The sequence below is a fragment of the Triticum aestivum genome, chromosome 2B (genome assembly GCF_018294505.1).
Source record: "Triticum aestivum cultivar Chinese Spring chromosome 2B, IWGSC CS RefSeq v2.1, whole genome shotgun sequence".
Taxonomy (NCBI): Eukaryota; Viridiplantae; Streptophyta; class Magnoliopsida; order Poales; family Poaceae; genus Triticum; species Triticum aestivum.
In genome coordinates, this window is record NC_057798.1 from 175,976,827 (window position 1) to 175,997,939 (window position 21,113).

The window sequence follows — 21,113 nt, forward strand, 5'->3', positions numbered from 1 at the left end:
GTGCAGGAATGAAATCAAGGAGGTATTAGGAATAAAAAGTGAGACAACAAACGAGCAATATCTTGGGCTATCCGTGCATGTTTGAAAATCAAGAATGAGTATATTTACCTTTCAAAAGGATAGAATCTAGAAGAAGATACAAGGGTGGAAAGAAAATAGGTTATCTCATGTTGGAAAAGAGATCCCCGTCACAGTTGTGGCTCAAGCAATCCCTACGTATACAATGAGTTGTTTCAAGATAACTAGGACAATATGCGAGCAAATCTCATCCCTAATTGGCAAATATTGGTGGAACAATCAGGAAAAGGGGAACAAAATACACTGGATAAGTTGGGAAACATTAACAAGGCCTAAGGGAGAAGATGGGCTGGGATTTAGGGAATTTTATGCTTTTAACCTTGCCATGTTGGCAAGACATGCATGGAGGCTTTTAAATAACCCAGACTAACTATGTGGTCAAGTTCTTAAAGCCCACTAATTTCCAGATGGAGAACAAGCCCGTCAAGGCAGAATGCAAAAGAGGAAGTAAATTGAAGAACGGTATGGAAAACGCGATGCCCAAACCACTTATGACACATTTGGTTACTTGCATATAACCCAACTAGGCCCGGGTAGGAAGAAAAAAGCCTGTTTGATTGCATATAAGGAGGCCTAGCTCGCATCGGCACAAAACTGAAAGCAGACTAGAGCCTGGCTCACTTGGAACGCTCGAATCGGCCGTTTCGAGCGAGCCAAGCTGAGTCAGGCGCAAAAGTAGGGCACATCATACAATGCGGTGCAGGGGGGATTAGGGCAGAGATGGTAGGAGAATGAAATCAGCGGAGGTGGGATGGCACGAAATCTAGCCTCACCACCCCCCTATTACTTGCTCACCCCTAGCTATAGGACAAGCCCTTCCTCTATTGTTAGCACCGGTGGTGGCGGTGACTCGGATCTGCGCAAGCAGTGGCAGCAACACTCTCTGGCAAGACCAGTTACTTCTTCGCTTCTTCTTGGACTCTGTATGGCCATCCTCGTCTCAGCGATGGCCCCTCCATCTGTTTCATCGGCTCCGAAGCTGGTAAGCAGCATACCAACCCCCCCTCCTCTGTTAGGTCATTTGTAGGATAGTGTGGATAGATTGTGCCATTGCTGACTCCACCATCGATCTCGTCTAGGTTGTGGACGAACAGATGAAGTTGGTAGCTCAGAAAACATCAGCGATAGATGTGATTCAGGCCTAGATCTTGTTGGTCCATAAGAGAGATGTTCGTTAGAGTGACAAGCGTGTCATCCAGTATGGTCCACTTGAAAGAACATGCCGTGCCCCCATGTTTGGTTTTGGTAATTGATGACAAACTCTATGGACTAATGGTTGCCTTGAGTTATATTTGAAGGTTTTGTCCATAGGCTTTTCTTGGAGTCCATTTGTTGGTTTCAAGGAGAGTTTGTGATGACCACGGTGCTATTAAGGAATTATCCAAAGATCGGTCATGTGAGTGTTGAGCTTATTGCAAGCATGTCTTGAAGAAGAAGATTGTGTGATCATTCATGTCTACCTTCAAGACATCATCCAAATGAAGAGAGTTGGAAAGATTCAACACACAAAGCACACAAGATGTACCGAGGGATCAAGTGATCCCATGGTATGGTAAGCATTGTCCATTACGCTTTGTGTGCTAACCCATGGTCTTCGTGAGAGTTCTTTGTGGGGTTAGGTTGCGGTGTGCAAGTTCAAGTGATGCATCACGAAGAGATCAAGTGCTTGAAGCTTGCCGTCCATTGTGGTGACAATGGACTTGTGAAGATGAGCGGAAGCGTGGCTCACCCATAGTGGAGTATGGGGGAGCAATCAACTAGTCTTCATCAAGCCAACGCAATCAAGAAAGGTGGTCCATCTTGAGGAGGAGTAGATCGTCATCATCTAGCTCAAGTGGACTTTGTGCAAGGCAAAGGTTTGCCCTTGATAGGTTTTCTATTTTACCGGTCTCATGGTAGTTGTGGGAGACCGGGTTATAGGATCGATTGTCGTACTATCAAGGGGGCTCTCGATGAGTTGCTTGATCGTATCGTTCGTAGAGAGCTCAAACCATTGCATCCTTGCATCATCTTTATTGGTTCTTGTTTGGTCCTTCTCCTTGTGAGATTTGGAGCTTATGGTCATTTTATGACAAGCTCGAGTTCGTCGAAAACGGAGTTCACATGCATCTTCTATGATGTTTTTGATGTTGGAGGGTATGCCGGTTCTTCTCTGTTGGAGGTTTCACTCCTTTGTTTGCTAAGCATAACTCCTTTGTCGCTGTTTTGATGCTTCTCGTCTTACTCTATCCATCAAGCTTGAGTTTGCTCAATTCAGAGCTCATTTGCAGAAGTTATGGCAGTTCTGGTTTTATTGTTTCCCTCTGTTGTCTTCTCTGCAAAATGAAGGATTCCTAGTGTTGCTGACCTGGGGCATGCGGTAGTACTACTCTCCGGAGCGGTAGTACCGCAGGCCCTTGCGGTAGTACTGTAGTCCCCTGCGGTAGTACTGCAGGTGCTCACGGTAGTACTGCTCTGTGGGAGCGGTAGTACCGTGGCCTCAGGCCAGGCGCAGCTGCTCGAGCGGTAGTAGGGGCGGATGTAATTTTTTACATCCGCGCCCTACGCGGTAGTACCGCACCGTGGGCGCGGTAGTACCGTGGGCTCTGGCCAGGCTTAGCAGCATGAGCGGAAGTAGGGGCAGATGTAATTTTTTACATCCGCGCCCTACGCGGTAGTACCACTCTTCGTGTGTGGTAGTACCGTGCCGGATTTTTGCGCAGGTCCTCCCTCAGCGGAAGTAGGTACGGAAGTAATTTTTTACTTCCGTGCTTTCTCTGCGCCTAGTGTTGCCTGCCTTACGGTAGTACCGTAGGGGCGGGCGGTAGTACCGCTCCGGCGGTTCTACCACTCGTTGCCCTGTGCAACAGGCCTTCATCTGGCCAATGTTGCACATGTGGTAGTACCGCAACCTGCAGCGGTAGTACCGTAGCCAACCGCGATAGTACCGCAGCTTCGTGCGGTAGTACCGCGTCGTGCGGGCTGAGTGAGGGGATAACAGTTGGATTTCTCCCCACCTATAAAAGGGGGTCTTCTTCCCCATTGATACTTATCCTTTGAGCTCGTGTTCTTACCCCGTTGTTGACCTTCTTCGAGCTTGCTAACTCTCAATCCCTCCAATGATTCTTGCTAGTTCTTGAGGGAAAAGAGAGAGGAGATCTAGATTCACGTTTCCACCAATCACTTTCTCCTCTAAGTGAGGTGAACCCCTTGGATCTAGATCTTGGAGTTCTTCGTGTTCTTCTTTCATTCTACCTCTCATTTTCCTCCCTAGCATTAGTTGCTTTGGTGGGATTTGGGAGAGAAGGACTTGGGCACTCTGTGTGCCCTTGCCATTGCATTTGGTGCATCGGTTTGAGTTCTCCACGGTGATACGTGGAAGTGAAGTTTGAGAAGCTTATTACTCTTGGGTGTTTGGGAACCCTGAGCTTGTTCCTCTTGGGTGCCTTGGCGCCCTAGACGGTTGGTGGTGTTCGGAGCTCAATCATTGTGGTGTAAAGCTCCGGGCAAGCGTCGGGGTCTCCAATTAGGTTGTGGAGATCGCCCCGAGCAATTTGACGGGTTCCGGTGACCGCCCCCAAGGGTTGCCAAAGTGTACGGGTTCGGTGACCGCCCCCGAGGGTCGCCATTTGTACGGGTTCGGTGACCGCCCTCAAGGGTCCCTTAGTGGAATCACAGCATCTTGCATTGTGCGAGGGCGTGAGGAGATTATGGTGGCCCTAGTGGCTTCTTGGGGAGCATTGTGCCTCCACACCGCTCCAAACGGAGATTAGCATCTGCAAGGGTGTGAACTTCGGGATACATCGTCGTCTCCGCGTGCCTCGGTTATCTCTTACCCTAGCCCTTTACTTATGCACCTTACTTTGTGATAGCCATATTGTTTCTTGTCATATATCTTGCTATCACTTAGTTGTTTATCTTGTTTAGCATAGGTTGTTGATGCACATAGGTGAGCCTAGTTGTTGTAGGTTTTGTGCTTGACAAATTAACCGCTAGGTTTATTCCGCATTTGTTCAAGCCTAAATCGTAATTATTTTAAAGCGCCTATCCACCCTCCCCCCACCCTCTAGGCGACATCCACGATCTTTCACCACTGTTAATCCAGGATCGGGAGAGGATAGCCGAACTACATCTACAACTACAATGAAACAGAGACTCGGTGGATGCTTCGAATGAAGAGAGAACCTTTTGCTATGCTTGTGCATACGTTCAGGAGTAGGGTGCTACTAGAAGATAGCATCCACACCTATGTGGAAGAGCAAGTTGCCATGTTCCTCCAGGTTGTAGGTCACAACCAGAGGTTGAGGGTTATCCACGGTACGTTCAGGAGATCAATGGAGAATGGAGACCATTTCGAGGTATCTCAAGCAAGTGTTGTATGTTGTTGGAGAGCTCAAGTGAGAGATGCTCAAGTAACAAACCGGGCAAACTCCTAGCAAGATTTGAACTAGCCCAAGATGATATCCGTATTTCAAGGCGAGCAGTTCATGCCTTCACATGCTTGTCATGCGATTTTCAGGATTGCCATAACACCATCCTGTCATGCCCTTTTCAGTATTGCATTGGCGCAATAGATGATACTCATGTGACTGCTAGAGTGTTGAGGTCACAGGCTGCAGCATACAAGGGTAGAAGCACTACACAAGCCAGAATGTTCTTGTTGTGGTTGACTTCGATTTGAAGTTCACGTATGTGTTAGCTGGGTGGGAAGGATCATCCCATGATGCTAACATTCTAACTGACAACATTAGTCGACCTTATGGCATCAATATCCCCGATGACAAGTTTTACCTTGGAAATGTTGGTTATGCATGTCGGCCTGGTGTTCTTCCACCCTTCAAGAAAACGAGGTACCATCTCAATGAGTTCTTTTCCAGGAACTATCCTAGGAGCCCACGGGGACTGTTTAATCTCAGACGCTCTAGCCTTAGAGTGACGATTAAAAGGCATTTGGAGCTCTGAAGAATAGGTCTAAGATCCTGGATCAGAAGTTATTCCACCCTTACGCTACCCAGGTTAAGCTTGTTTTTTGCATATTGCATCCTTCATAAGTGGATCCTACAATTGGGTTGTGATGAACCCGTGCCGGAGGAGGAAGATGTGACGCCTGGTGATGTTGTAGCTCCAGCCATGGAGGCATTTGACAACAAAGCCTGAAAAAACAAAATGATGGAGTGGGCTCAGGCAATGTGAGATAACAAAGGCCAGACAAGGATCTAAGAAGAAGCCATATGGCTCTTAATTTGTACTCCGTTTGTCAGTAGCTAGGATGAACTGTCACTTGCTTCCTAGTTAGGACCGTTAGGACCGAGGAACGTTGAAACCGTGTGTGGTAAGGTCACCACTAGTGAGAAGTGGTGATCACACCTTATGCCGTTCGTGACCAAACAACGTGTAGTTCGTCTAACAAGTGCGACTCAGGCAACCAAACATTGTGCTAAAAATTGGTTCCGTGATGCAGGTAGCCTAGATGCAGGCAATCAACCTACATGCGGATGTTGGTTTTTGGCCCGCATTAGTTCAAACAGGTCCAACAGGGACAAGTATGCAAAGTGCGCAAAATCAGATATTACAACCAAACGCATGCTTACAACACTTCATGTGGAGATTAAGCCACAATTCCTTAGCTTTGAGCAATAATTTGAGAAATAGAGGAGATGAAGCAGAAAAGGACTGCCTGATCTGTAAGCCAACATTTGAAGAAATAGAGGAGAAGCCAAAAAGAGAGGTAGCGGACCCGTCAATGATTCACTGCTATCTACTTCGAAACTGATATCTGCTTCGAAACTAACTCCATGTTATTAAAACAAGGTGTAGAGCAAAAGGAACAAGATCGATCAATTGTCTGGGCACTAGCGAACCCGAAAATGTTCCTGAACCAACCCTTCGATCAGTTCAGTTTCAACTTTGCAAGCAGGAACTAACTGTAATAGAGTAGCCCATGTATGGCAAGTGTGTGATGTTCCATGATTTTATATGAAGTGTTAAACGCAGACAATACAACCCCTGATGTACAAGCATTAGTGGCAGACAATATAACCCCTGATGCACAAGCTTTGGTGGCGAGCGAGTCAGCTTCGTCCAGAGTAATGCAATCTGATGCATTTGGTTCAAAAAAGGGAAAAGGCCAAAAAGGCTACCTGAAATACCGGCAGATTCAGAGCATGCTGCAGCACGAAAACCTGAAACCGATGACTGTGCAATGGTGCTACAGCGAGGGCAGTTGATGACTGTGCAATGGTGTTACAGGAGGGCTGTTGATTAGCCGAGCTGATACAACAGTTATCATGTGTTGTTCAAAAAGATAAGAGAGAAAAAAAGATAATGGTGTCACAAGCGTCAGGTAAACAACATGCCATCGCACAACCTGGATCACAGAGCATTGTAGATCACCACATCGTGAAATCACAGGGTGGAGGATGGCGCATGCAGTCGGACACCTCCATTGCAGAAACATGTTCCAATAACAAGCACACAGAGATCAACGGGATCGCTCAGAGTAGATACAGCAGTAGGTACATTAGGCAAACATGCGGTGGTTATTGAACAACTACACAAAGATCAGACACTCGCAGATGCCATCCCCGCCTAGTAGCCATAACTGGTCTTCTTCATCATCCTGGCAAACTCGCCAAAATCTATCTCACCATCACCTGCGACAGGACGGAAATGAAGTTCAGTCACTTGATTCTCCGGTAGGATAAAGTTTCAGAAATAAAATATGAAGTTTCTTCGGGTTCTCAGCAAAGAGAGAAAATGGCTAACCATTTTGATCTGCCTCTTGAACCATTTCTTGGATCTCTTGGAGAGTGAAGTTTTCACCCAACTCCTTGGCAATACGCTGAATATCAACATCTGAAATCTTCCCCTGCACGACTCACACAACATACTAGAGTTATGGTAACTCTTCAAAAGGACAGTCTGTTCGAACACCGGTAGAGTTATAAAATAGCATAGCTATGTGTTCCATTCACAAATTGAGCTCCCCCAGGCATTAGAAAAATACATCAAATTGTCATTCTGCACCAAACCACCAAAATATATCCAGTATTTACCATCATAACCTAGATCGATTTACACTAACATGGTTTTCCATGGGGCCAATTTGGAGATTAACTTCTGTAATAAGTATGTTGCTTTAGATTAAAAAAATAAGTATACAAACATTACGGAAGCACATCTCATCATGAATCTAGAAATGTCAATTAAGTGTTGTAGTCTTGTAGGTGTTGATATGTTTTCTGTATTGAAGATTTTAAAACGACCTAGATTGTGACTCAGGGGGAGTAGTAAATTTTAACTATTTATGAAATTGGTCGAACCATTAAGCATCCAGAAGAAAAAAAATGCCAATGCATTAAGCATCTGAAAGAAGAAAATTGGTCAATTGTCTGTTATTTGTCCGTTAAAGACAAAATTCCAATTGATTATTTGTCTGATTAATTAAAGCTAACAATTTGATAACCTGTTAATTTGCAGTGAACCACACTCATATTCAACAATATATAGAACAAAGGAATATTGAGAAGAGAAATTTTACATTTTTATCTTGGTCAATGATGCGGAACGCTTTTGTAAGCTCTTCTTTAGTATCCCTCTCCCCAATCTTGGCAGTCATCATGTGCTCAAACTCCTCATAATCTATCGATCCACTGCCATCTTTGTCAACATCAGCAATCATCTGATTGATTTGCTGCATTATCCAAAACAGGGCGGAGTGTGAGTAGGAGGGATTTCCACAATACATTATAGGGTAACCTAGTAGTAAAGGAAGGATTCATTAACCAGCTAGTTTTTAAGACAAGAGAAAATATATACCAAAAGGACAACATGTTTGGGCAACACACGTCATTTATTAAGAATTGCAATGCAGCTCAATTGTCTATCATTCTATGAATGATCATCCAGTATTGCATTACTTATTCAAGAAGCAAAAATTAATCACTTTATCTGCAATAGATGTTTGATCATTTCTGCAGTCCTACAGGAGCAAGACAACTACAAGCTCTCCTTATAATAAGGTGGGAGGAAATACAAAACCAAAGAACTAGTGAGGTGGATGAATTGTACCTCTTCTGTCATCTCAAATCCCAAGGCTCTACAAACAAAAGCAACAATTTTAGGGCCGTTATTGCTGACACGGGAAAATGGTGTTAAAATGACAATGAATATGAAATTACTACCACCTCATCGCAACATTCAGCTCCTTGGCATCGATGGTTCCTGCGATGCGAACACGTTTAAGATCATCAGCCCAAGTAAGCAATATTGCATCGGGAATACCAGGCCAGTGAAGGAACAAATCCATTACCTGAGTTATCGGTGTCAAAAAGATCAAACGCTTCCTTTATTTCCTGCCTCTTCTGTTGCGTGAGGCCATGAGGACGAGTTCTAGGCCTCTCCCTCCTTGTCTGCCCCTTCATTGTAGACTACGATACAAGCACACATACCGGAAGCGGGTCAATGCGCAAGATTTTATTATCAGAAATTCAGAATATAATCCGAAATTATCAGTAAAGGTCGTAACAAATCATTCCGGCAAACAGGATAACCGTTGTGTAAATGTTCATGCAGAAAATTAAATCTTCAAAGATCGCTGCCTTATATTACCACAGGAATTCAATATCAAGAGGCTCAAAACAGCTGCCACCTATGCTGCAAGCGACGGACACGGGTCACGGGCCCGGTGCCTGCCCGAATTCGGCGGCGACGGTTCGCAAGGAAGAAGGGGATCTAGAGGGAGGCGAGGGCAAGGAGCTCACCATGGCTAGAGAGGAGCGTCGCGAAAGGTGAGCCGCCGACGAATAGGGTCGCCGCCCGCGTAGATCTGCCGGCGCCCGAGGGGAAGAGCGATGAGGGTGGGGCGGCCGTCGATCTGGTCGCGAAGGAGGAGCTTTGACGCGTCGGCGTTTGGGACGAGGGGCTCGGAGAGGGCTGGACGGTCGGAGTTATTGGACCGGGCCACGTCCGGTGGGAGATCAAATTCGTATCTTTACCGCGTTTGACGTGTCCGAGACTATTTTTCTGGAGTGAACCTACGTAGTAAGAAAAGCAAAGTAAAGGAAATTCCAGTCAAAGGAAAATAAATCAGAAGCCATGTTGCCTGATGCAGACTCCTTTTGGGGCAACTAAGAAATTTTGGGATTTTGGATGAAGAAGAGACTAGCTAGAGAGAGCGTTCCCCTACAGAGAGTCAGAGTCTACATCTAGGTATGACGACAGCTTCCTTCTTTCTTCACCGCTGCCTTGGTGACGGTGATGGTGGATGACGTTTCGGCGTGGCACAAGATTATGTCACAGTGAAATTTTAATTTTGCTTCATACGGTGTTTTTGATGCAATATTGCAAGTCATCCGTGCATGTCTCTTCTAATGATCACATGTATACTGTTTGTAATCCGGTTGTTTAATCAAATATACTACGCATGACACCTTATACGGAGACGTCAAGTCATGCCTGCTACCGAAAGGTGATGCACGGCGGCTCTGGCGGAGTTGTCAACTTTAGCCTGTTGTTGTTGGATCGAAGGTGGTGCGACAGTAGCGGGAGGCAGGCGGTATGGGACGTCTTTGTCTTCCGTTGTCTCCTCCAGAGGTATCTAGCTATCGTGGTGTTGGTAGACGGATAAAGGCGGATAGTACAGACAGCTTCAACGACGAGCTTATGCACTCTGGTGGAAACACAAAATCTCTGATCAAGCTATGTCGTCGCGCGCCTGCGTCGTGTCCTTACTGAAGATGGTGGATTGAAGCTTTGGGGATGAGAATCCAAAGTTCAACCTTGTGGGGGACTCGCCATCATCGGCGCAGGTGCGGCGATTCCTTCTTGAAGGCGTAGCCTAGGAGTTGTGTATTTATCGTGTATGTTGTGTCTTGTATCATAGAGTTAGTGGTTATCTGGGGAGTTACTGTCGCGAGGTATATGGCCTCAGGGTTTGTTTTTTGCGCTTTTTTCCGGTTCGATGGTGTTCGGCTGCTGGATTTTGCTTTATTAATAATATATGGCTGCATATGCATCATCCTGATGCACAGGCCGAGGGTTATCCTCCTTTTTTAAAAAAATGTGGTTATTTAAAAAAAATGAATTTTGGGATTTTGGATGGAGTGTATGCGCGTAAGGGCATCTCCAACGCCGACCCTCAAACCGTTTGTATCCGTCCGGAAGCAGCTATCTGGACCCTGCAAGCCATCCAACATCGACCCCCATCCATTCGCGGAGCAGTCCGGACCATAACTTTCCTGCAAAGTCGAAACAAACTGGGGGAAGGGGCTTTGCCGGAGTCCGAACACGAGCCGTGTAGGATTCTGACACCCCCGACCCATCAAAAACTGAGGCGGAGCCCGCACTTTGGTAGTTGGCCGCACTGTTTCCACGACCAAACCCCCCACTGTTTTCTTTCATCTCGCCGCTCTCCGCCAAATTTCCGCCCTTTTCCCCACTCTCCTATTCCATCCCTCCGCCAACCCATGGACCCGGAGGACCCTACCGAAGACGGAGGTGGTCGAGGGTCTGAGGATCACGCTCGCCCGAAGATCAACTCGACGAGACGACAAAATCACCGCGTCAATGCGAAGGCCGCAAAGAAGGAAATGCTCAAGAAGTATAAGGTCGACGGAGGGCGTATTGGTGGCGAACGAGGCGATGGACGTGCAGGTTGCCGACGTGGTGTAGGTCGGGGCCCGGTCCGGGGGGACTCGCCGACCGTGCATACGTCGCCTTGGCCAGAGCATTATAAGGCTCCGTACTTCTACGCCGCCAAACAGCTGGGGAGGCAATCCCCGGCATTCCCTGTCATGATGTTCATCATCGATGTCAACGTGGCGCCGCTACTTTCCTTGAGTGTTCACTGGTATGCCTAAACCAAGAGAGTCGGCGTACGACGACGCGGACAAAGAGATGTACGGGATCATCCATGAGGGAGGCGGAGGAGGAAGTCCCTATGAGGATGGGCAGGTGGATGACTCAGAGCCCACCCAGTCCGGCACCTACAACCAGCCGGGCACGCAACAGTACACCTAGTCCGGCACCTACACACAGTCGGTGTAGCGACCCGACTCGGTAAGAGTCGAAGTCTCTGTGCTTACCGTGCTAGTCCCTGGATCGACTTGCTAGCACACACAGTACTCGATGAAATAACAGAAATAACACACATCTCTTTATTACATCGATAGTCCAGGAGCAATACATTTATTACCAAATAGGGCATAGAGCCAATAAACAAATACTGCGGAAGCAAAGTAGTAAATGAGTCCAACTCCACGAGCAAGGCTGAGTGTAGAACATCGACCTATCGCACCTTAATCCTCGTCGGATATATCTGCAACGTGATAAGTTGCAGCCATATAGGTCAGTACATTGAATGTACTGGCAAGTCACATCATAAGTGTAATGAACCTACTTGTACATGCAATTTGGCTGGTGGAAAGCTCTAAGTTTAATTTTTGCATAAAGCTAGTTTTTCCCTATTAGAAAAGATGTTATTCTACTACTACACATTTGCATAGGATGAGTTGGCAAACCCAACTCCATCCGTTCCCAAGTTTCATTTAAATCCCAACTGTTTAATTAAAGGTGAGGAGATCTCCCAGCATTTTCACTACTAGATGCTCAAGATGTCCGTAACCGGGGACACGGCTAATCGATTAGGTTGACACTCTGCAGAGGTTGCGCACTTTTCCCCACAAGACTCGACCACCTCCATGATCGGAAGATCGAGACATAGTCTTTCGAAAATGCTCCCCCTTAACCCACGGATAGGCCGGTACACCTACATCCTTCTACATCTGCTAGCCCATCCCGGAAGGAGTCACACTAACTACTCAACTAAGCCAGAGCCCATATTGGCTTGTGGCTGCACACGTAAGCTTCTAGACATGAGAATACGATTGATCTCTTTGAGCCTGAGCGGACGGTCCACTAGTGGTGCACCACCATGGATTTCCCATGCGTGCCCCACTGTACTTCGCCACCATTCCATCAAGTTTCCGCCCAGGTAGTTCATTAATTATCTTAGGTCCTACTTACTACATTGTTACTCATACTTTACAATGTTCACTCCCCAATCCACGTCTACTTAGCGAGGCAACATAATGTAAAACGATGGCGACAATGTCATATGGTTCAGACCTACCTCAATGAACTACTGGGTGAAAAGCATAGTCATGCGGCATCAATTCCTACCATGCAGTCCTACCGCAAAGAACTAAGTGCATAAAAAAACATAGGTAAGGAAACATGATCAAGATGCAACTTGCCTTGGTACTGCTGGTTGAACTCTAAAGACTGAAAATATTCTGCTTCGCACTCCGGGCAATCTATCGCAAAGGAGATAAACAAACATAAACAAACATTCAAGAGAACCAAGAAGAACATGCAAAGCAAAAGTCTCGGAAAAACCAAATGAACAAACATCACACTTAACTAGCATGAAAAATATTTCTAGATGCAAAACAACATAGGCCTATGGTTCAAAGAGTGATGTGAACTATAGTGCGTACTATGCATACTAGTAAAATATTAATGGGCAGATTCTAGTGTGTGAAAAGTTATTGTGACAAAGGTCCAGGTGATAGGGTTTGGCTACGGTGACAAAGTGCAAAAAGAATCAACTTAATCGGAGCTACGGTTTGGGAGATATGGCCATTTGAAGTTCGAATTCAAATCTGAATAAATTCAAATTTGAATCTGTCAAAAGTTTGCAAAAAGGATACCACTGGATAGATCTAAACAATACGAAGAATTTGCCGCTGGTTTCATCGAGTTTGGATCTACGGTTAAAAAGTTGTGGCTACGCGAAGTTTAGGGACTAATCTGCTAATTACAGGGACTAAACAGAGAAGAAAACTATCGCAAACAAGTCCCTGGCCACGTGGTGGCTCGTGGCTGGCCGAGCAGCGTCCGCTGCGGAGGCTATACGGCGAACGGCCGCTAACTAAGAAAACCAGTGGCGGCGGCTAACTAAAGAAAAACCGACGCTCGGTTTAAATAAAACCGGCCGGTCTAAGGGAACCGCGGTTAACCGCGTACCTCTTCGCAAAATAAAAAAAAATGAACCTAATATAATCTGGGCCGTGCATGCTAGATCGAACGGGCGAGGGTGGGGTGGTGGCTCACAGTGGGTGGTGGTGGTGGCCGGCGACGATGAAAATGGCGGCGCGGCGTCGGTGACGGAGGGGGCGGCGGCTACGGCGGTCCTCGGCGTCGGGGAAGAAGACGGGGAGGTGCGGCGCGTCGAGGGCGTCGCGAAGGTGGTGGCGGCGTGCGTCGGCGACGTCCGGTCGGGGCGGGGCGAGGACGGCGGGGCTCGGAGCTCCGGCGAGATGCGAACGGCGACGACGAGCGGTAGGGGCGGCGTGGGAAGGTGCGGGTCGGCGAGGATGGAAGAGGGGGTCTTGGCCTTTATATAGGCGAGGGCAGAGGGCTTGGGGTCGACGGATAAGCGTTATCCGCGAGGGCTTCGCCCGGCGGTTGCGGGAGCGCGGCGGCGGGCTCATCCGAGCGGGGCAAGCGGGAGGTTGGGGACGAGCTGACGAGCGGGGCCCGCCTGGCAGCGGCAGTGAGAGGAGGCGAGCGAGGGCGGCGCGGAGCGGTCGACTGATGCGGGGGGGGGGGGGGGGGTTCTGGCGCGCGGGCTCTGGGGCGCTGGCCTGGAGCCAAATGGCCAGCTGGGCCGGTTGGGGCGCTCCTGGGCCGAACCCAGTTTCGGTCCAGGCTGCGGTGAGTGTGTGCGTGTGTTTTTTTTTAAACAGAACACTAAAGTGGTCATAATTAATTCAAAAGAATTAATAAAAACACCACAATAATTTATAAAATAACTATGCAATATTTAAAGCCTAATGAACATTAACTTAAGCACGGAACATTTTGAAAATATTTCCTAATGCAATTAATGCACTTTTTGCAGATAAAATAAATACCAAATAAACTCCGAAACTTCAAATAATATTCAAAATAAAATTTCCCACTCTTTTATATTTTGAGGAAGTCATCTTATCCCCTCTCATTTGTTTTTCTCGAGTGGAAAATATTATTTGAATTTTTTTTTTAAAACTCCAAAAATGCAAAGAAATATGATATGCATTGAATGATTCTATTAACATCCGAATTTAATAAAATTGGGATGTTACAAACCTACCCCCCTTAAGATGAATCTCGTCCTCGAGATTCGGGTTGGCCAGCAAAAAGGTGTGGATGGTCCTGCCTGAGATCTTCTTCTCTTTCCCAGGTAGCTTCCTCCTCGGTGTGGTGACTCCACTGAACTTTGCAGAACCTGATGCTCTTGGTTCGAGTGATCCTCTCTGCAGTCTCAAGAATCTTAATAGGCTTCTCCTCATAAGTCAGATCGCTCTCTAACTGAATTGCCTCGAGTGGCACTGTATCTCTCAAAGGAATATCCGCCATCTCTGCATGACACTTCTTCAGCTGGGAAACATGGAACACATCATGAACTCCTGTCAAAGCCTCTGGTAATTCCAACTGGTATGCAACCTCTCCTCTGCGTTCCAGAACTCTATATGGTCCCACAAATCGTGGTGCTAACTTTCCTTTGACTCCAAATCTCTTAATACTTCGAAGTGGAGACACTCGAAGATATGCTCTATCTCCCACTTCATAGATCACTTCCTTGCGTTTAGCATCAGCATAGCTTTTCTGCCTTGACTGGGCTATCTTAAGTCTGTCACGAATCAACTTGACCTTCTCCTCTGAATCCCTGATCAAATCAGGTCCAAATAATTTGCGATCTCCAACTCCATTCCACATCAAAGGTGTCCTGCATTTCCTGCCATACAATGCCTCGAAAGGGGCCATCTGCAAACTGGCTTGGTAGCTGTTGTTGTACGAGAACTCTGCGTAGGGTAAGTTATCATCCCAACTAGACCCATAGTCTAGCGCACAAGCTCTCAGCATGTCCTCCAGAATCTGATTGACTCTCTCTGTCTGCCCATCAGTCTGTGGATGGAAGGCTGTACTAAACTCTAGCCTGGTACCCAAAGTTTCATGCAACTGATTCCAAAACTTTGAGGTAAACTGTGTTCCTCTATCTGATACGATGCTCCTCAGAACTCCATGCAGACATACAATCCTGGTCATATATATCTTTGCCAGCTTAGCACTTGTATAGGTGGTCTTCACTGGAATGAAGTGAGCAACCTTGGTCAAACGATCCACTATCACCCAAATGGAATCATAACCTGAACGGGTCCTGGGTAACCCCGTGATAAAGTCCATACCAAGTTTATCCCATTTCCAATCAGGTATTGGCAACGGCTGAAGTAAACCTGCTGGTTTCTGATGCTCTGCCTTTACTCTCTGACATACATCACATATTGCCACATACTCGGCAATCTCTCTCTTCATACCGGCCCACCAAAAACTTTCCTTCAAGTCCAAATACATCTTGGTGTTGCCTGGGTGTATCGAATATGGTGAGTCATGAGCCTCCTGAAGAATCAACTTCCTGATCTCTGGATCATTGGGTACACAAATCCGTTGCTCAAACCATATGGTTCCATTTTCATCCTCACGGAATCCTTTTGCTTTCCCTTTTCTCATCATTTCCTTTATCTCAGCAATACCTTGGTCCAACTTCTGGGTTTCTCTGATTCTTCCCAACAAGGTGGACTGTACCTCGAGTGCGGCAACATAACCTCTTGGAACTATTTCTAACTGAAGGTCTCTAAGCTCATCACATAACTCCGGAGGTAAATCTCCTGCTGTAAGGGTGTTAACGTAACTCTTACGGCTCAAAGCATCCGCCACAACATTGGCTTTTCCTGGGTGATAATGCAGACTCATGTCATAATCCTTTATAAGTTCCAACCATCTCCTTTGCCTGAGATTCAACTCCTTCTGCGTGAAAATGTACTTCAAACTCTTGTGATCCGTGTAAACATCACAACGATTCCCAATAAGATAGTGTCTCCATGTCTTGAGTGCATGCACAACGGCTGCTAACTCCAAGTCATGCGTGGCATAGTTCAACTCATGAGGTCGAAGCTGTCGTGAAGCATAAGCTACAACTTTTCCCTCCTGCATAAGAACACCTCCAAGTCCCTGACGTGAAGCATCACAATACACCTGAAAGTCCTTGTGTATGTCAGGTAGGATTAGCACTGGGGCTGTAACCAAACGCTTCTTCAACTCTTGAAAGCTGGCTTCACACTCTTCAGTCCAAACGAACTTGGTGTCCTTCTTCAACAACGTTGTCATGGGCCTTGCAATCTTAGAGAAATTTTCAATAAATCTCCGGTAATATCCTGCAAGTCCAAGGAAACTGCGAATCTCGCCAACTGTGGTGGGTGCATTCCATTCGGTGACTGACTCTACCTTGGTAGGGTCCACTGCAATCCCTTCACCTGACACAACATGTCCAAGGAATCCGACTTCCTTGAGCCAAAACTCACACTTGCTGAACTTGGCATAAAGTTGATGTTCTCTGAGCTTCTCCAGAACCAAGCGCAGATGTTCAACGTGTTCCTCCTCATTCTTGGAGAAAACCAATATGTCATCAATGAATACCACAACGAACTTATCCAAGAACTCCATGAACACCTTGTTCATCATGCTCATAAAATAGGCAGGGGCATTAGTCAAACCAAAGGACATGACTGTATACTCATAAAGCCCATACCTTGTGGTAAAAGCTGTCTTGGGTATATCCTTCTCACGGATCTTCAATTGGTGATAACCCGATCGAAGATCGATCTTGGAGAAAACACTAGCTCCTTCTAGCTGGTCAAACAAGTCATTGATCATCGGTAGGGGATACTTGTTCTTGATGGTCACTTCGTTCAAAGAGCGGTAATCCACACACATCCTCAAGGTTCCATCCTTCTTCTCTACTAAGAGTACTGGGGCTCCCCAAGGTGATGAACTCGGGCGAATATACCCTTTCTCTAGCAACTCCTTAATCTGTTTCTTGACTTCCTCCAAATCATTAGCGGGCATCCGATACGGCCTCTTGGAGATAGGTCCTGTACCTGGCAGCAACTCAATCAAAAACTCAATCTCCCGATCTGGCGGCATACCTGGTAACTCCTCCGGAAATACATCGGGATAATCCTTCACCGCTGGTACTTCTTCCTGGACAACTCCCGTAAGAGAGTTCACCTGAGTCCTCTTAGGCTTAAGCCTGGATACATACTTGATCCTCTTCTTCTCTGGGGTGGTGAGAAAAATCGATCTACTAGCACAATCGATGGTCCCCTCATACTTGGACATCCAATCCATCCCTAGGATTACATCCAACCCTTGTGACTCTAGTATGATCATATCCGTAGGGAAAACATGTCCCCCTATGTTCAAAGGCAACTGGAAACATCCCTGACTAGCCATAGACTCGGCTCCTGGGGAACTCACTAGAATGGGTGCCTTAAGAGCTACGGTAGGCAACTTATGTCTATCCACGAATCCCCTTGATATGAATGAATGCGATGCACCAGTGTCAAAAAGAATGAGTGTTGGAAATAAATTAACCAAGAACTTACCAATCACTGCGTCAGGCTGTTCATAGACCTCTTCCACATTGACATGATTCACATGCCCCTTAGTGAAAGGATTAGGCTTCTTGCCTCCAGAATTCCCATTGCCATTTCCATTTCCATTCTGCGCCTCAGGACACTCATTGGAGTAGTGCCCTGTCTTCTTGCATTTGAAGCAAGTGATGTGACTCAGATCTTTCTTCATTGGTGTAGAAGAGTTGAAATGCGGCTGGTTGCCATTCCCTCCATTGCCATTTCCATGCTTGTGACCATGGTGGTTGTGTCCATTTCCTCCATGCTGAATGTGGCCTCCATGGTTATGATGATTCCCTCCAAACTTGCTAGTTCTTGATCCAGAACTTCCTGAGTACTGGCTATAGCGGGGTTTTTGTTGAACTCCGGAGTTATACTTCCCATGACCGTACTTTCTCTTACGATTCTCCATCTGCTGGTGCTTGCCCTCGAGAATGGTAGCCTTATCAACCAACTCCTGATAGTTCGCAAAGGTCACCACAGTCAACTGAACTCCCAACTCATCGTTTAGTCCCTCCAGAAACTTCTCCTGCTTGGCTGCATCAGTGGCCACGTCCCCTGGTGCATAACGGGCCAACTTACTGAACTCCTCAGCATACTGGGATACCGTGCGTCCTCCCTGGCGCAAGCTGCGGAACTCCTTCTTCTTCAGACTCATGGCTCCAGCTGAGACATGAGCAGTGCGGAATGCCTGCTGGAACTGAGTCCAAGTCACATTCTCCAAGGGGTATGTGGTGGTGTAGTTCTCCCACCAAGCAGCGGCCGGGCCATCCAGCTGATGGGCGGCAAACTTCACCTTCTCAGCATCATTGCATCCTGCCGTGGCTAGCTCCCTTCCTATCTTGCGGAGCCAGTCATCTGCGACGATTGGCTCCGTGCTGCTGGAGAACACGGGTGGTTTCAGCCTCAGAAAACGGGTAAGACTGTCAACTGGGGGTGGCGGCGGTGGGTTGTTGTTGTTCTGGTTCTGGTTCTGAATGAACATCTGCATAAGAGCATTCTGCTGCTGGATCAATTGCGTGAGCCCCGGCGGAAAGTTGAATTCGGGGTCACGTCTTGAAGGCATCTGATGGGTTTAGAGTGGATGAGAAGTCAGAATAGAATAAGGCCTAGGGAGTAAAATCATACTACCCATATGCACATGATAGCAATAAAACTTCAAATCACTCCAATTCAATTTCACTCAAAGGGGTTCACATGAACAATCAAACCTAAGGTAAGCCATGTCACAAGATTTGACAAGGTCTCACAAATGAAATAAAACTAATCGGATAACGAAATCAAATTTCTAACTCTCTTGGTGGTATAAAATCTAACTCTCGTCGGATGAAGACCAGTCAACCATGTTGACATCAGGTGTCCTTGCATCACTGTCGGTGTCATCATCTCTAAGCTCATCACCCTGGTCCTTGTCCTGGCTGACATAGGCACCATACGAGTGATCCTCCTGAATGTTTTCTCCCTCATCCAGCTTCTCCTCGGCCTCCTCAAGCTCAAGCTTCAGATCGTCGATCTTCTCCTGTAGTGCGTCCAGCTCTCCCTCATGCTCGATGCGAGCGTCTTGGAGTTCCTCCTCGAGATCGGCCTTGCGAGTCATGAGGTTCTTGATGACGATCATGTTGTCAGACAGCTCCAGCTCCATCATACGAATGTGATCCTCCATGTCCTGGATATGGGATGCTATCGTCTCGTCCTCCAGGGTACGCACCACATCTCCTTTTGCGTCACGACGTCCGTACATCACGAAGGAGGTCCTCTTGAGGTCTTCGTCATACTCCTCCCGAATGCGTCCGAGAGCAATGTGAGCAGCGATGCCCCTGCCCAAGCCCCATGTTGCAGTATCCACATGGAAATCAATGGGCTTGGTGCGGTTTCCGAGGATGCGTCCAGGGATATGGGCATCGATCCTCCAACATGTCTCCTCGGGCAGGGTGGCGGTGAAGGTTCCAGTGAATGTGGGAAGCCCAATCTTCAGGTGCTTCACGATCTTCACCAGCTGCCGTCCAAAAGGCATGGTCTCATCGGGCTGCTCAAACTCGACAATGGCGGACGACATCTAAATTTTGAAAGAGGGAAGAAATTAGTACAGAAGTAAAGAAGGTACGAGACCAAAGGATATATAGGGAAAGTGAAAAATAAAGTTTTATCCTATGGCTTTTCCATTTCTAGGGGTCGCGTCCTACAGTCAACGTGTGCTCTGATACCATCTTGTAGCGACCCGACTCGGTAAGAGTCGAAGTCTCTGTGCTTACCGTGCTAGTCCCTGGATCGACTTGCTAGCACACACAGTACTCGATGAAATAACAGAAATAACACACATCTCTTTATTACATCGATAGTCCAGGAGCAATACATTTATTACCAAATAGGGCATAGAGCCAATAAACAAATACTGCGGAAGCAAAGTAGTAAATGAGTCCAACTCCACGAGCAAGGTTGAGTGTAGAACATCGACCTATAGCACCTTAATCCTCGTCGGATATATCTGCAACGTGATAAGTTGCAGCCATATAGGTCAGTACATTGAATGTACTGGCAAGTCACATCATAAGTGTAATGAACCTACTTGTACATGCAATTTGGCTGGTGGAAAGCTCTAAGTTTAATTTTTTGCATAAAGCTAGTTTTTCCCTATTAGAAAAGATGTTATTCTACTACTACACATTTGCATAGGATGAGTTGGCAAACCCAACTCCATCCGTTCCCAAGTTTCATTTAAATCCCAACTGTTTAATTAAAGGTGAGGAGATCTCCCAGCATTTTCACTACTAGATGCTCAAGATGTCCGTAACCGGGGACACGGCTAATCGATTAGGTTGACACTCTGCAGAGGTTGCGCACTTTTCCCCACAAGACTCGACCACCTCCATGATCGGAAGATCGAGACATAGTCTTTCGAAAATGCTCCCCCTTAACCCACGGATAGGCCGGTACACCTACATCCTTCTACATCTGCTAGCCCATCCCGGAAGGGGTCACACTAACTACTCAACTAAACCAGAGCCCATATTGGCTTGTGGCTGCACACGTAAGCTTCTAGACATGAGAATACGATTGATCTCTTTGAGCCTGAGCGGACGGTCCACTAGTGGTGCACCACCATGGATTTCCCATGCGTGCCCCACTGTACTTCGCCACCATTCCATCAAGTTTCCGCCCAGGTAGTTCATTAATTATCTTAGGTCCTACTTACTACATTGTTACTCATACTTTACAATGTTCACTCCCCAATCCACGTCTACTTAGCGAGGCAACATAATGTAAAACGATGGCGACAATGTCATATGGTTCAGACCTACCTCAATGAACTACTGGGTGAAAAGCATAGTCATGCGGCATCAATTCCTACCATGCAGTCCTACCGCAAAGAACTAAGTGCATAAAAAACATAGGTAAGGAAACATGATCAAGATGCAACTTGCCTTGGTACTGCTGGTTGAACTCTAAAGACTGAAAATATTCTGCTTCGCACTCCGGGCAATCTATCGCAAAGGAGATAAACAAACATAAACAAACATTCAAGAGAACCAAGAAGAACATGCA

At 46.7% G+C, this 21,113-nt stretch overlaps 1 protein-coding gene across 1 annotated transcript; it reads right to left on the bottom strand.

Moving 5' to 3' along the window:
• Positions 1-6,484: 6,484 nt before the first annotated feature.
• LOC123044189 (probable calcium-binding protein CML13) lies at positions 6,485-9,103 on the bottom strand. Its single transcript, XM_044466850.1, has 7 exons — positions 8,820-9,103; positions 8,369-8,486; positions 8,244-8,280; positions 8,128-8,155; positions 7,598-7,750; positions 6,823-6,925; positions 6,485-6,710 (listed from the first exon to the last, which is right to left on the bottom strand). Exons 1-7 carry the CDS (start codon positions 8,820-8,822, stop codon positions 6,646-6,648), a joined length of 507 nt encoding a protein of 168 aa, XP_044322785.1. The 5' UTR covers positions 8,823-9,103; the 3' UTR covers positions 6,485-6,645.
• Positions 9,104-21,113: the final 12,010 nt, after the last annotated feature.